The following is a 15,869-nucleotide window of genomic DNA, read 5'->3' as shown; positions in this document are numbered from 1 at the left end:
TAGACCATGTTAAAGGGGAACACGTTAGCAAAGAAGCCTGCTTGCACACATTTTTAGCTGCAAAATACCGTTAGTAAGCAATTTTAATACATAAGTACGTTACTTAGGATTAAAATGAAATAAAGTTCACAATTTTTAATGGCACACGACTCAGGGGTTTATTTAAAGGCAAACATTCCACCCCTCCCGACTTGGTATATTCCGTTGTGGTCCTTTCAGGCGTTTACAAATGGTCATGCACTAGATTGTAGTTTTCTTATTCGTGTGAACGACCCCAATCACCGACGTCCTGTTGACCAAGCAAAAAAATCCCCTTTATCTGATTAAAATTCACTTCAAAACATCAACTTAAAGACACCAAAAGGAAACACTTATAACTTAACTTAGTCACCTGATACAGTTAAAGACTGCTGTTATACACCCACTGCACACACAGAGTGAGAGGATCGCATCCAAAACGATATAAAGGAAGAATCTTTCCCACTTCCACATTGGCTGTCCTTTCATGGAAAACTTCAGTGCAACATGGTGGAGTAATTCAAAGAATCCACGAAAATCCTATTAAGAGACCTTCAAACGTGTTTCCAAGGAGATGAAGTGAAAAAACATAAATATTGGCAGTATCACACTTGGGAGGGTAAAATGAAAGCATGGTATTCATGCCGTTAGGGCAAGCAGTGGGATATGGCATCAAGTCTAAAATCACGAGTTTACATAAAGAGTGAAATACAAGTGTTATTTCAAACAAGTGCCAACCCAGAGGCATTCAAAGTGCTGACTGTGTGAGATATGCTTGAGTTCTAAGAAACAAGGTTCAGTTCTGTCATGTACAACTCTCTGTTAACAGTTAATTTGCATAACAATTAATTAACGAATGCAATTAAAATGAAGTATTTCATGCACAGAGTTAACAATTGGGCCTTAAAGAACATGAAACCGCTTTAAATATATGTTGCTCAAATTGATTTTCCATTAATATGTGCAGCAGCATTGCTTGCAATCTATTAATAGAATTTTAGAACAACTTAAGATATCTCTGTAACAATTCATGTGACTGAAGAATCTACTGTAAAGAATGATTAATTAAAAAGTAGCTTTATAAAGATGAACTGCAGTTGTTTAACATACAAGCAGTCTAACAATACTGTTGCTATCAAAAAGACTGAAAAAGAATCTAAGCTTTATCAAATGCAAATTTAGATGGATGAGAGTTTAACTGAGCTAAAGTTCAGTGAATCTTTATGAGAAAGTTTGTGAGTTGTAAACGTGGGGATACTTTGCACACTCAAGCAGGATATCCAGAGCCTTGTAAAATTACAGGCAGTAATTCTTGTAAAGCTTGCATGTGTTTACTCAACAGCATGCTTTAACATCACTGGCTCCCATTGGGCTACAAGCCCAGCTTCCAATTAGGATACACAGTTTAATGATACAACTGAGAAAGGAAATGGTAGACAAGTTTCTCTTCTCAAAAGCCACGTCCTCTTGTTTATTCATTATGTCAGAGGCTCTAAACCACAGTTCCCACCCAGATGGGTCTCCTGGTATCCACTTTAACCAATTAGACAGGGGCTATTTTCATGACAAAGCCAGTTAAGTACCTTGTAAGACAGCAGTTACACTCAACCTGCAGGTCAAGGATTTACACAAAAGTTCTCAATATGCAGAGGATTTGTTTGGTAAGAAAAAATGTATATGTATAATCTTACTCATTGTGTGTTACTTCTTTTTCAGAGAACATTTTGTAGCCTTGAATATTTAATCAAATTAGAGTCTGATAAATGTGTCAATAAGTTTTCAAATACACAGATAATACAAGATTTATCAGAGATTCCACCTCATTATGCTGTTTTATAAGTGATAAACCTTTAATGAAACATTTGAGTAGTGCTGTGAATTTCTTCCTGTGAAGACACCGGCACATGCACCAACATTGACAATACCCACTTGTATTTATTCAACTTTCACATACAATAAAATAAAAATAAAAAAATAGAAAAATCGAAGAGCGGAAGAGCGACAAGTCCCTTAACTGCACTCCACAACTATGCAATTAAACCAGATTTAAAAACAAGATACCAAGCTAGATAACCATTTTAAGTCCTGGTAGTTATGATTTTCTGTGAAAAACATGAGAAAAACAAGATAAATATCCTCCGGCACTCTCACTCAGTGTGCTCGCTTGAAGACGAGCACAGTCACACTGTTTCCCGTCTTGCCTCCAAACTGGAACCTGGGTGTTGGTATTTGAAGAACAAATTCGAATCCTGTTGGAAACATTGGAGAAGAAAAATGTTCACAATAATAATAATTTAGCTTTTATCAATAGTCCTGGGGAAATTCATTCTCTGCAATTAACCGATCATGGATGAACCATGAGCAGTAGGCTGCCGTTGCCGGCGCCAGTACTACCTCCTGCGCCATGCCGAATGTTTATTAGGGCTGAGAAAATCAACAATTCAAAATTGATTTGTTCACCGCAGTTAGCAACTTTTCTTTGAACAATTGCAGTGGTATATACATTTTAGGCTCACTGCATAGAAAAATATCGGATCAAACTTGTTTGTTAATGCTTCTCAATGTGTTGAAATATGTTTACAAATCTGCTTATGATTCAAGATCAGCTTGACTAATATTTTTTAGGCTTTGTAAACTACTTTCCATGACTGTTCGTGTAGTACATATTTACCTTTTCCTCACATATGAAAAATGAATTCATGTTAATGACTTGATATTCAGATACAATTTCTAGCAATGGATGCCCATTGTCATGCTTTGAATCATGACATGCTGTAGACACTTGTTACACCTCTAGCTTTGGAACTTTATTGCAAAAAAGGATAATAATAATAAACTCTAACTGCATCACAGTTTCCATAATGTTTAATCTTATTCATTGGGTTTCCATGACCTCTAGACTGCTTTCCTGGTTTCTCTGGACAAATAGAAACCCTGGCAAAAAATCTGTCTACCACAAAAAAGTTCAAGAGAAGAACTATGGGTCCACAGTTATTCTTCTCTGGTGCATCTCGGGGGCCTGAAGGAGACAAGCTATTTTGGCTAATGGTCAGGAAGCAAAACATCCGAATTCAAGGATATCACCAGGACAATTCCGAATGGAACTGATGTACAACTGATAACATTGAATGAATGTAAGCAATCCTCTTACCTTCACTGAATCTATCCAGGAGTTGCTCTTTTGTCCAGTTACAGGAAGTAATACAGAAGAATCCTTGGTCCTTAATAGCATCTTTTACAGCTTGGACGTAGAGCTTTTTATCCTCTGTGTTGTTTACTGGGTTTAGGCTTATTGCATCAAATGTTCCCTTGTCAATGCAGACATCAAAGTCCTTTAGTTTCCCGTGACAGTTTAAGAAATCCATCTCCTAAAAATCAAAAATAAGACAAATTAGGGTAGTGAAAATTTCTTTTTCAGTCAATCATTATGTCTGAGGAGAATGTGGCATTTAGTCTTTAGTCTGAAGACAAGATTTTTCAGCAGCTACCAAGATGAAATGTGTAATATGTGACTAGTTCACTTCAAGACCAAATTAAAAGTGTTGACATGGAAGCAGTTAATGCAGAGAAAGTTACCGACTCTCCATGAGTTCTAGTGAAACAAGCTTTTTATCTGGTGGTAGACTCCCCAAACTCCTTTAGGTTCTATTTGGGGTTACAAATGCACAAAAACCCAAACGCATAGAGCCTGAGGCGTTTTGCAGGCTTAGGTATTGGGATAAGATGACAATATTTCACCCACACAAAACCATACAACCAATGCTAGTAGTCCAACTAAGGTAAAAATGTACTCCCAACAGAACGCATTCTGCCCAAGCCTGGTACGCACTATCACAAGTGTTTGATGTATGGAACGCATATGCATACACATGCAGTATCTGTGAACTGAGAAATGGTCACTATCTGTGCTGACAGAGCAGCAGATATAACTTATTTTTTATGCATGTATGTGTACGCATATGGGCTGTATTCAGCCAGTTTGTTATAGGTTCAAGGTGATTAAAGGCAAGTGTGAGGCAAACTTACATCACTTTCAGGGCTTTCTTCCCATCATATTCCCCCACACTGCAAACAAAGTAGAATTACCTCTTGCTTTTTTTGTACCCAAAAATGGCCACAGCCAAAGGCTATGATGTATGACTTGCGGTCAGGATAGAGGGTGATTCGTTTTGTATCAATGGATGAACTGTGCAAAAGTGCAGAAGCAGGGATCGCCTAGACCCAATGTTATGTCATAGTATTGGGGTAGGGAGATATTATCTTCTGAAAAAAATGTTGATCCACACAGCTTAGAGAACCTGAACATACGGTGAACTCAATAGCAGTGGAAAAATGGGATGGCCTATGGTATTGTCACAAAGTATTCTACCAAGTGGCTTGGTGGAATTGACTACTATCTATCTGCAGTGCAATTCCATGGACTTATAACATCTTTCCCCTGCTGCATTTAAACTGCTCCAGTGGCTGACTACCCTGTTATCACATAATTTTATTTTTTCTCCTCCCTTTTTGATGATTGAACATATTGTAATGTCTAACCAGACATCTTCAAGAATTACCAATGGTCAGTCAACAAACCTTTCTTTTATTCGAACAGTTGCGTCAAAAACCCAAAACAAAAGCAGCTCAAAAACAGTTACCTTTGCATCTCCCCAACGCTCACTCTCACACACATCCCGCCCCCCTCCAAAACACAGTCACAACCAGTAGGAAATCAGAAAAACTGAACATTCCTCTCAAAAGTACTGCAGGGTTGCTACAATACCTTTACATTGATATCAGAGATGTCTTCTGCCTTCAGGATGGTTTTGGCCAGTTCCACCGAAGCCCCAGAATAATCTATACCGGTTGCATTCCTGTATCCATGTTTAGCCTTTCCCCCAAAACAAAACAAAACAAAGCAAAACACAGATGTAGAAAAAAAATTAATATAGCCTTCAATTGATCAATTGAAAAAAAGTTTTCATTACAGCTACTCACAATAATGGTATTGCTATGGTTTATGATTTTAGAATAAGAGCAATCATTGAAAATAATAAGTTAAATAAACACATTTTACTCGGTTCACACCAGTTCAACTAAAAGGGCCCCGTTTCCTGTTCCAATGTCCAGAATGGCCGCATTCTCCGGGATGTGAGCTTTGGCCATCCACCGCAGGATTCGTGCCATGCTCTCCTCACCGAACCTTGCAAAAAGAAATATGCACTCACTTTAACGACTTCACCAAATCGAGATACAATGCATTGACCAAGATTTTATATAAACATGAAAAAAATTCTGATTCTACAAAAAATCGTGTTTCGGTCTCTTTGAGAAGTACAACACGTCTCTATTTTGCTGCTGTAACTTTGCGTCGAGTAAAACTATTACGTTAGTAATCTGGAATATTTACCAAATCTCTCCAACGTCCCCAATGTCTTGATAAATCTCAAGTTCTCTTCGGTATGCATCTTCCCAACTCCAGTAAAGAAAAAAAAAAGGTTATTGACAAAAAGTAACAACTGTAAACACACATTCTTAAATCACGTCAGCGGAAAATGTTTTTGTATTCTGATATAATTGCGTGTTCGACTGTTTTTTGTCAGTTTATGCCATGCCACGACGCATCACAACCAGCTAGACGTTAGCTCATTGGAACTTGGTGATAATGTCTCTAGCATATTTCGCACGACAGTACATACCGGCCTGATTTTTATAATGGAGTCCTAAATGCTTAGCTGTACTATTTGATCAATGACATATTTCGTTACTTACTATTCTTGTGTTCCGAGTTTTGAAGGTTTAAAATCATCTTCTGGGTAGCTATCTTTCTCTCGATCCGGGCAATGAGGCCTTTCTGTGGTATCCCCCATTGCGTACATGAATGACTACCTTTCCCATAAGTCATTGGGCGCACTGTGTTAGATGAGCATGATTGCAACCGCAGAGAACATTGGGATGTTTCCATCATGGCGGCATCCATTTCGGGCTATACTTTCAGTTCTGTGTGTTATCACAGCGCCAACAGTAACTCAGATCATGTAAGTATTTCAAATTGTTTTGACAAACTGCAAGACAGAGTTAGCTCAAGTGTGCATCGTTCGTTGGTGTGACTGCTTGTATATTAACGCCATCAACTTGTGTTGTTTATCGTTGTCATTATTTTGTTGCTAACTAGCCCGGTGTGGTGTCGTCTATACCTAGGCGTGTTTGATTATTAAAGCTCGCGTAGTATGGCGACGCGAAAACAAGATTAATCGCTTTGAACGACGTCTGTTGTTGTCTATGTGAAGGACGTGACCCTGAGTAATGAAAGAGCTGTTGATAAACTAATTATATTCGACTTTATCACATAGTAATGGGAGTGGTATTGGGAATGTCTTGAGTACCAGGAAGTACTCTGCTCTAGGCTATTTAGCATGCTAGCTAAGCTACCTAGCTAACTGATTTCCGTATATTACGCTATTAATCTGCACAGTTCCATAGACTTGCTGTCTAATAGAACCCGTGCCAATACATTACACAAAACTTTTAGATTTCCTGCTCATACTTAGTACACAATAATGATCGGGTCCCTATTTTGTTTTTTCTCGTTGACGCATTTATTACCATGTCAGCAGCTAGGCTAGTCCTAGTTGACTTCCTGAAGTAAGTTTAGTTGGCTTAAGGCTCTAGAGATTGTATTGCTTGAAAAAGCACCCAACAGACCCGCGGTATTCATTTGGTTTAAATATTGGTTAGCGCTGAACGCTGAACCACCGCGTTGCTAACGGCAACGCCCTCAAGTCCTGTCAATTACAAGTTTTCAAAGGGGTCTCAGACAGGTGAATACTTGGTTCAAGATTTGCAGCATTTCCGACATTAGCGGAATCGAACAACCGAACTGTTCCCCTGAATTCAGCTACCCCTGTTCGCCATTTGATTATTTATATATATATATATATATATATATATATATATATATATATATATATATAAAGTGTATACTACTACTTCTTCTACTTTAAGGAACGTAATGTTATCTGCATGAAAGTACTGGGGTTGTAGTAAAATCCCAGTATTCGTTTTGATATAGGTCAAATCATTGACCTATATCAAACGAATAGTCGTCTTAACTTTGACAAAGGTCCAGAACAATTTTAGTTTATGCTAAATGAATGTTACAGTTTCCCTGTGTTAAAGTAGATGTAATTATAGTGATTCAAAAATGTCCTGTTCATCTGCCTGTATTGCAAAACGGGAATTGGTCTTAAGATGTCTCCCAAAATGCTTCCTATGACTTTAATAGTATGAAAATTTAGTTGTTTATTAGTGGTCAGGAAGTTCAAATGTTTATTCTATGTTCAAATTATTTTATACAGGAAGGCTTCCTATTAGGAGAAGTAAGGCAAGAAGAGACAGTCAGCATCAGTGACACTCAGATCAGTAGCGCAGAGCTGCTCCAAGTAGTAGGTAAGGCTTTCATTTAAAAACAATATTTTTGTGGCTTCAAGATGATGTCAGTATTGCCATACATACAATTGAAGTTCACAGGATTGTGGCGTCATAAGGAGATGTTTTTATATCTTATGTTGTATTTAAAAATACAGGTGTCAATTGATATTCATAGATTCATACACATACTGCAGATGTTATGTTATGCTATGCTATGTTCACAAGCATTTGTTATGCAAAAGGAAATCAAAATCTATAGTAGCTAAGGTTTTAGTGCTTAAGTTTCTGTCTGGAGTAAATTGTGCAAAAACAATGTCCTGATTTTTTTTTTGTCTTCACTGAACTCATCATGATTTATTCATGGAAGTTGTGTTAAACATGTAGAGCATTCATATTAATTTCACAAAAAACATCTCTCTGCCTGACAGATAAATATTTGCATTAGAAAAAGAAAGAAAAAATGTGCCCTTTGCTCATGCAAAGTTTATTTTGTTACTCCCATAATCAGGCTGATCCTGATTAAGAACCTTTATTACTCGTGATAATCATGCACATGTGCTACAACCAGCGGGAGCAAAGCATACATCACAGTGTAGGGCCTGTTTTTTTTTTTTCTTAAAAATGTGGTTGCATAAATGAGTTGCATATATAATATTACATATAACTGTTGTGTGTGTTTTCAACAGAAATCCATAACCATGATCCCTGTGCCCAGTTGTTTAGGTAAGATATGGACTTCATTGTTTACATTTTGACAATCGTTTTCCTTTAGACTAGCACAGCATAAAACCCGAGTGTACTGTAACACAAAGATGTCAAAGGGCTTCAGTGCAAGTGCCATTGTCATCTACCTGTTAGTCATCAGAAATTAAGGCCTGTTAAAAAAATCAAGTTTATTTGATGCTAATATAGGGGCTTATGGAAGTGAAGATACAGGTTCAAGCGGGATGTAATAGGTGGAAAAAGTGTGAGGGCTAATGTGTGATAAAAGAGTATCAGCCAGAATGAAAGCAAATGTGTACAAGATAGTGGTGAGACCAGTAATGCTGTATGGTCATTCACGTAAAGACAGGGAGTAGAGTTGAATATGTTGAGGTTGTATTTTGGGAGTGAATAGGATGTATAGGATCAAGAATGAGGGCACCAGTGGGATAGTATATGTTAGATGTTTTGGAGATAAGGTCAGAAAAGCCAGGCTGAGATGGTTTGGACATGTAAAGAGAGGGGACAGTGAGTATATAGGTAGAAGTATGCTGAGGCTTGGGACTGCCAGGCCTCGGGGGAGACAAAGAAGATTTCTTGATATAGTGAAAGAAGACATTAACTTAGTTGTCGTAAGAAAAGAAGAGAATAGGGTTAGAAGGAGGAAGGTTTACTGTGGTCACCCCTGAAGGGACCAGCAGAAAGAAAGAGGATGTTATTGGGCTTCGAGAAATCAATTTATGCCTACAACAAGTTCATTAAAGATCACGCGATGGATGAACAGTTGAAAGGTAGTTGAGTTGATATACTGATGGATATACCTGTGGAAGTGTCTAGGAGAGGTGGCAGTGGAATTTTTGATTTGATTTTGCAGCAAGATCTTAGAGAGTGAGAGGATGCCTAAGGAACTGAGAAGTGTGCTGATGTTGATCTTAAAGGACAAGGGAGATGTAGGAATTGTAACTATAGAGGAATAAAGTTACATGAGCCATACCATGAAGTTCTGGGAAAGAGAACTTCAGATCCAATATTTGCTCTGAGAATGTTGATAATGAAGTACAGAAAATGTCAAAGGGAGAGTGTTGCTCCTTTTACAGGTGTAGAAAAAATACGACAGGGTGCCAAGAGAGGAACTGTGGTACTATGTGAGGAAGTCTAGAGTGACAGAGATGTGCAGGAATCGTATGAGAGTTGTATGACAGTGGTGAGTTGTGCTGTAGGTGTGACAGAGTAGTTCAAGCTGGAGATGGGACAGCATGTTGTTAGCTAAGGTGATCGACACACAAAAAGTGTCATGTGTGATGAGCAATTAAGAGAGTAAAAGCCAAATTGAAGTGTACAAGATCGTGCTGAGACCAACAATGTTGTGTGTTTGAGACAGTGGCACTGATGAAAAAACAGGAAAAAATAGGAGGTCACAGATGAAAATGCTGAGGTCTGCTTTGGGAGTGTTGAGGACGGATAGGATGAGGACTGGATCCATCAGAGGAGCAGCACATATTAGGTGTTTTGGGGATTAAGTTAGATTGAGATTGTTTGGACAAGTACAGAGAAAAAACATTACATTTATTGGTAGAAGGATTCTGAGTTTGGAAATGGAGGAATAGAGAAAGATGGAATATGAAATTTATCGATGGAGTAAAAAGAGGCACGAGTTTTTTAGTGTTAAGGAAGAGGTTGCGGAGAATAGGGTTGGTGGAGGCAGATGATTCAACGTGGCAGCCCTTGAAGGAAGCAGCCGAAAGGAAAAGGAAAAGTTGTTGTGCTTTATTAGTTCCTAAAGGAATACATAAATAGCCTTGTAATCAACCACTTTAGGATGGTAGATGGCCCCATCTACTGTAGATGGCCCCACATTAGGAAATTAGGAAATATGAGCAAGCCTAAGCGTGAAGAATTAACATGTATTGTTGTTTTTCCCCTCTCACCAGCTTTTACGATTACGCAGGAAAAGTCAATGAGGATAATCTCAACAGCATTCTCAAAGATAGACGGAAAGTGAGTACATTTTGTCACTGCACACTTTAAGTCATAGTTATTCAAATATAAAGAGTACAGTTAATTTAGTCATAAAGGCATAGCAAAACTAATTTGCAATTAACTTTTATCTACTTTACTTTTCTGATATAAAATAATTATAATTACTCAAGTAATGTTGTTATATGGTTCCCTGTGTATTTGTCAGATATGTGTTTTCAGAATAATTTTTGATAAAAGAAGTCTTTCATGAAATAAATACATTAATTTTTTTTTCCTCTTATCACATAGAATGTCATTGGTTGGTACCGGTTTCGGAGAAACACACAACAGCAGATGTCTTTCAGGGAACAGATTATTCACAAACAGCTGACTCAGCTGCTTGGTGTGCCCGACCTCGTCTTCCTTCTTTTCAGCTTCATCTCAACAGCCAATAGTTCTACACATGCATTAGAGTATGTTCTCTTCCGACCCAACCGCAGGTATTGATTGCATGCACAGGATTATTCAGTTTACTCACAAGTATGTGTTGACCCAGATGAGCCAGCATATAGCTCATTTGTCCAATAAGAATTGGGAAAAAAAAGTGCTTCCCATGTATCTCAGCAAATTCCATTTCTTGAATGTGCTTATTATACAAGACAACAGTTTTGACTTTTTCAGTTGGCTTGACTAATATGGTGTTTGGTATTATTTAGAAATTTTCAAGGTGTTGCTTTATAGCACACCTTGAAATGTTTTTGAAAACCTCAAGGCGGTTAAACCCGCTTTTACTTTAACCATGCATGTCCACATTCAACAGCGTGATTATCCCAGTAGTCACACTAAAATACAATTGTCTGTACTGAAACTTGGGGGGGGGGTGTTTACTGCCATGTCAGTTAGAGGAGAAATTGAAGTCTCATGTGAGTGGCTTTGAAAATTGCAACAGTTGGTACCTGGCTATTATAGTTTTGCAGACTGCCAATAAATTCCAGTCAGCATTAGTTGTCCAATGCAAAAAATAAATAAGATAAGTAAACCATTACCTTGTGCCATTTGCTATACAAGATACATTATGTTTGACAGTATTGTCATCTTCACTCAGTAGGTACAACCAGAGGATCACCCTCACCATCCCAAATCTTGGCAACACAAGCCAGCAGGAATACAAAGTCTCCTCAGTGCCCAACACCTCACTCAACTACGCCAAGGTCATCAAAGAACACGGGTAAAATCTCAACTCCTGGCTCTCATGTTGCACTGCAGTGCCTGTCACCTCCAATGCCGAACTCTTTTTTTGGAAGAAGGCTCCTTGTCTTCCATGTGTGTAATTGCAGCAGACACATGTTTTATGCACATGTTAACTGCAGTATGTGTCGTTAGAGCATGTAGCCTCTTCAGTGTACCTCTCTCCTACCCGATGTTTATGTCTTATATGTTGGGTTTAAGTGTCATCTTATATGCAGTGATTGAACTTTCTCTTTGCGTCAGATCAGTTAATGTACCTCATCATTAGCGTGACTGGTATTTACCAAGTAGAAGTTAGAAATAGAGTGCTAACACAATGTAACCCTTAGACAACTTAACTGCTTGAGTTACATTATAGTGTAACAGTTCTGCTTTGATAATATAGACTATGTTTTGGTAAACATCCATCCAGGGCTGAATTCTTTGACAAAGATGGTGTAATGAAGGATATCCGAACAATATTTCAAGTCTACAGTGCACTGCAAGATAAATTGCAGGTGAGCTGGCTCATGGAGAGTCAATGGATTTTGCTTACAACATATTTGTGTGGCGGAGGACTCAAAGAACTTTGCCTTTTCATCCTTTTGTTTTTGGTTTTAGGCTGTATGTGGGGAGGTGGAACAAAGTGAGCGCGTGAAGGAGAAAATTCAAGAGGATGTGAACAAGCTCAAACAACAAATTGCTCTCAGGAAAAGCAAGACAGCAGAAGAAGAGAGACGTATGTCCCTGCTTAGGATTGTAATATGCTTAGGGTTTACATTTTTTATATAGTTCTCAGATTCCAATTTTCCAGACTTTAATATCCCCTATTTCTCCAAATCTTTCTATTTAAATCTGGCTGTTGATGTCTCACATACTTTGTCCTCCGACAGCAAGCTTTCAATTATTTGGTCCTTTTGTTTCACAGGACTTCGTGAAGCCCAGAATCCAGACTCTCATTCAACTCCTGAAGAAAACACAGAACCTTCTGAGCCATCCCTCTTATCCCGGACAGCTTTTCACACACCATCTGCGCCAGAGCGACCCAGTACCTCACCAAACCCACCTACTTACACTGACCTCTTGTCCCCGGACAACTCTCTACTCTCCTCGTCCTCCCCCCCTACCAATGCTGCTTTACTGCCTCGACCCCAAGCTGTGGGATCTCCAGGACACCCAACCCCTGGGCAACTGGGGTTGGTCCTAGGCCTAGGCCTTGGCCCTAGCTCTATCCCCGTTACCACTCCAAGCTCACCATACCTTGGCAATGGTGATGGTTCAAGTTCTGACTCTTTAGATAGGCAAGCTGCAGGGCAAGAGGATGATGAAGATGACGATGAAGACGAGGACAGTAGCGAATATGAGAATCTAGTGAGTGAAGCCCCTCTACTGCCAATGGCCAGTGTTTTAACGCAAGGCCGGCCAGCTGCCCTTAGTCCTGACGGCGATGCTCGTGGGTCACAGACCACGTAGAGATTTGCATCAGGATGTTTGCAGGACACAATTAAGTGACGCACCTTGAGAAGTTGGAATCTCAAGCAATCAAAAGAGACAAATGTAGACAAAGGAAGTGCCAGTCCTGAAAGTGAAAGGCATTTGCAGGTGGTGTCCCGCTGTATGTAGTTCTTGTTTTGGTTTATCTCCATTTTAAGGGGAAATGTTGGGCTTCGCAGGCTTACAAGGTGTGCCAGAGGGTGGGAATTAACATGTTTCAGTTTTCCTTTTTGTAATGGGGTTGTCTTAGTAACTTAAAATGGACACGTTTAGTTACAGGTCAGAAGTGGATATAATAAGTTAAGAATCTACCAACTGGTTGGCGGTCTCCCAAAAGACAGGCCCTGCTCCTCTCATAATCTTTTTGCTTTACATTTGCATCACTAACTGAATACCCGACCTCGCATTACTTCTTGCACTACCTTTTGCCTTCTTTTTAACAGACCTTCTAAGAATAATCAAGGGAAATATTCATCAGGCTTCAGAATTTTTTTTAACTAGAAAAATTAAGTTTTTATTTCAGAATTTGAAGAACTATGAGAAATTCCTTACTTTAGATTTTGTATTTATCCTTTCTTGCATTTCCATTACCACGTTAGTCATCGTAAGTCATGGATGGATCCTACAGTTGCCTATGTAAATGAAGAATAGATCTGACCGAATTATTCTGCCACTTCTATTATCGGTGCTTTATATATGAATATATGTATTTTTCTTTTTTGTCTCAGAGTCAGTTAATCTAATTTGATAGACATTAATGTTCAATGTCTAGTTGGATAACACTGTAATTGAATGCGCTTTACTGCACTTAAAAAATTTAAGATTTCTTTATTATTGTGCTATACCAATGAGGTCATGTTGTGCCACTTGAATAGTCCTCCTTGACCACCATCTGCTGAACTCCGCTCAGCTTTTACGCATTGTACAGGGTTCCCAGGGCAAACAATGTACTGTAGCTTTACTAACCAGATGCTTAAGGTTCCCTTCTGCTGCTGCAACACAGAGAGCTACCACTAAAAACTGCACCTGTCTGCTTTTCTTTATCTAACACCTGGCTGCTACTCCCTCTTCACAATGCATGTTGCTTCTAAAACTACTGACCATGACCATAAAATGTCTTCAAACTCCCATCTCACTTACTTTTTTCCCCTATTTAAGTCTTAATCGAAGGATGAAGTCCACTGTAGTATATAGATTACAGTCTTGGGGTATTAGAGTATGAGATCACTGAACTGAGCTAATGTGATGAAAACATAACTTTGTTTCAGTATACAGTGCCTTTCACTCAGGGCAAGTTCTATCTGCACATAGAACACCTTGTTCTCTTTAGAGGGGTAAACAAGATAAAACTTTTGTTTGAAATAACCTCAGTTTTTTTTTTTTCTGTAATTTGCCTCCCTCTACATAATGTGGCGTTCTGTCTACCTGGAAAAAATCTTGTTTGCTTCCTGATGCGGTTTCCCCCCTGTATTTTTATATATATATTTCAGTGGACCTCTATCTCATGTTGTTCATGTGACTTTGCTTTATTGTTGGAAATTGGAATCAAATGCAAAGAATTTGAGGCTAATTATGATTCTTGTTTTAAAACATTTTGCCCATTTTAAGACAACTGATGAAATAGACGTGGATAAATTGGGTGTGGGTTGAGGTTAGCTCACCTTGCATGAATCAGTAAATTCTTGACACTGTTTGACTCAGCATGAACAGACATTTGCACTGCACACTTAGAGTGTTTAACAAACTGATCAACAAATTGTGTTTAACGGGAACTTACGTGGAGGTGAAATGCTTAGAGAAGCATTGCCTTGTGAAGTAGTTCTACTTTAGTTACAGTCTGTTATGTCATGTATGTGTTTTGTTTTGCCTTCTCATATGCCCAAATGTGTAATGCCATTGCATCACTGATCAGGAACTGGCACTCAAAATGTTACTTGATAATCACCCAGAGTAACACAATCACACAGCTTGAAGAAATGACAAAATTAGTATGTTAAGTACAGTTTCCCCTGGAGTACTGGAATATATATTGCAAGGACATAAATAATGAATGTATTGTAGAGAAGGGAAGGGGGGGACAGGTAGCTTTTTAAGCAGCACTTACTGTATATGTTTGTCTCAATTGAGTGGTGTGGTGGTATAGAGCAACATTTAACAATTTCATTAATCTTTTGTGATTGTGGTCATATCAGGTATTTCACCTTAAACCCTCAGGTGTAACCCTGATTTGATGGCCAACATGAAAACTGGTAAGGCTCTGGTGCTGTAATCCATAAACTCTGATAAGCTTCCTATGCTCTTCAAGTTCCATGATAATACAAATATACACTCGAGTATTCCTACTGTAGAAGGTGACCCTTCCCCCAAGTGGACCATTGCAATTGCTATACATCACCTGAAGCACAAATTCCAGTCACATCTTACATCTTGACTATTCTTTGGATTTGTGTGTTTGATAACAGTAAAAGGACTTGTCTGGTTGAGCGCATAAAACCTGGCTTAAGACTGGGGGATAATAAATGAGACATGCATATTTAATGATGTGCTTTTTTCGTTGTGGGTTGTTCAGTGCCTCGTTCAATGTAAAGTTGATTTGTTTTTGTTATTTTTAATTGTTTCACAAAAAAACTGTTCTCTTTCAGGGACATAGTCATTATCCATGCGTTTATTATAGATATGTATGTGATGAATCAACCCGGCTCGGTTAAATCATATCACCTGAGACAAGCTTTACTTGAAACTAAAACGCTAGGCAAACATTTCTCTTGATAAACATGTCGTTTGGGAAAAATGTTTTTTTACGCCCATTACATATCTTCTCCGGGGAACGGGGATGCACGACCACAATATTAGTTCAGTGTTAAGATTGTTGCTCAAGCGGCCATACATAACCGCAGACTGCTGCAGTATTTTTACGATGACATCATCCCTTATCCCCTTTGAGGACATAGCGTTTGATTGATCGCCATGTATGCCAAGAGACGCCGAAGCACATAGTTGTTGCAGAAACGGGCTCGTCGTTGGAGAAATAATTCAAATTGTGAATTACTATTGTT

The 15,869-nt window shown here is 38.6% G+C and overlaps 2 protein-coding genes across 3 annotated transcripts; one reads left to right on the top strand and one right to left on the bottom strand.

Moving 5' to 3' along the window:
• Positions 1-144: 144 nt before the first annotated feature.
• On the bottom strand, positions 145-5,892 carry eef1akmt2 (EEF1A lysine methyltransferase 2). Its single transcript, XM_086171808.1, has 6 exons — positions 5,773-5,892; positions 5,411-5,476; positions 5,089-5,203; positions 4,784-4,891; positions 3,170-3,386; positions 145-2,267 (listed from the first exon to the last, which is right to left on the bottom strand). Exons 1-6 carry the CDS (start codon positions 5,877-5,879, stop codon positions 2,170-2,172), a joined length of 711 nt encoding a protein of 236 aa, XP_086027934.1. The 5' UTR covers positions 5,880-5,892; the 3' UTR covers positions 145-2,169.
• A 68-nt stretch (positions 5,893-5,960) lies between these two features.
• Positions 5,961-15,351, top strand: abraxas2 (abraxas 2, BRISC complex subunit). 2 transcript variants are annotated; one of them, XM_086171784.1, is made up of 9 exons: positions 5,961-6,038; positions 7,359-7,449; positions 8,118-8,154; positions 10,065-10,131; positions 10,402-10,592; positions 11,201-11,320; positions 11,753-11,837; positions 11,941-12,058; positions 12,248-15,351. In XM_086171784.1, exons 1-9 carry the CDS (start codon positions 5,967-5,969, stop codon positions 12,790-12,792), a joined length of 1,326 nt encoding a protein of 441 aa, XP_086027910.1. In that variant the 5' UTR covers positions 5,961-5,966; the 3' UTR covers positions 12,793-15,351. The 2 variants fall into 2 exon arrangements, with proteins under 2 accessions (XP_086027910.1, XP_086027902.1); XM_086171776.1 differs by having other exon boundaries at positions 5,965-6,038; positions 11,198-11,320.
• The last annotated feature ends 518 nt before the right edge of the window (positions 15,352-15,869 follow it).

Source organism: Fistularia commersonii, chromosome 2 (assembly GCF_037954325.1).
Source record: "Fistularia commersonii isolate RoL2024-O1a breed Wild chromosome 2, RoL_Fcom_v1.0, whole genome shotgun sequence".
In the NCBI taxonomy this organism is placed as follows: domain Eukaryota; kingdom Metazoa; phylum Chordata; class Actinopteri; order Syngnathiformes; family Fistulariidae; genus Fistularia; species Fistularia commersonii.
Note: the sequence above shows the minus strand (reverse complement) of the source record. Positions and strands in the feature narration are given on the sequence as shown.

Bases quoted from the DNA above. Each gene is read 5' to 3' on its own strand.
- abraxas2 (XM_086171776.1), top strand. From the start codon at position 5,967: ATGGCGGCATCCATTTCGGGCTATACTTTCAGTTCTGTGTGTTATCAC. The intron at 6,039-7,358 runs GTAAGTATTTCA...TATTTTATACAG, and splicing joins CCAACAGTAACTCAGATCAT to GAAGGCTTCCTATTAGGAGA. The intron at 11,321-11,752 runs GTAAAATCTCAA...ACATCCATCCAG, and splicing joins AAGGTCATCAAAGAACACGG to GGCTGAATTCTTTGACAAAG.
- eef1akmt2 (XM_086171808.1), bottom strand. From the start codon at position 5,879: ATGTACGCAATGGGGGATACCACAGAAAGGCCTCATTGCCCGGATCGA. The intron at 3,387-4,783 runs GTATTGTAGCAA...TTTGATTTTTAG, and splicing joins TCTCTGATATCAATGTAAAG to GAGATGGATTTCTTAAACTG. The intron at 2,268-3,169 runs GTAAGAGGATTG...TGTTTCCAACAG, and splicing joins CCTGGATAGATTCAGTGAAG to GATTCGAATTTGTTCTTCAA.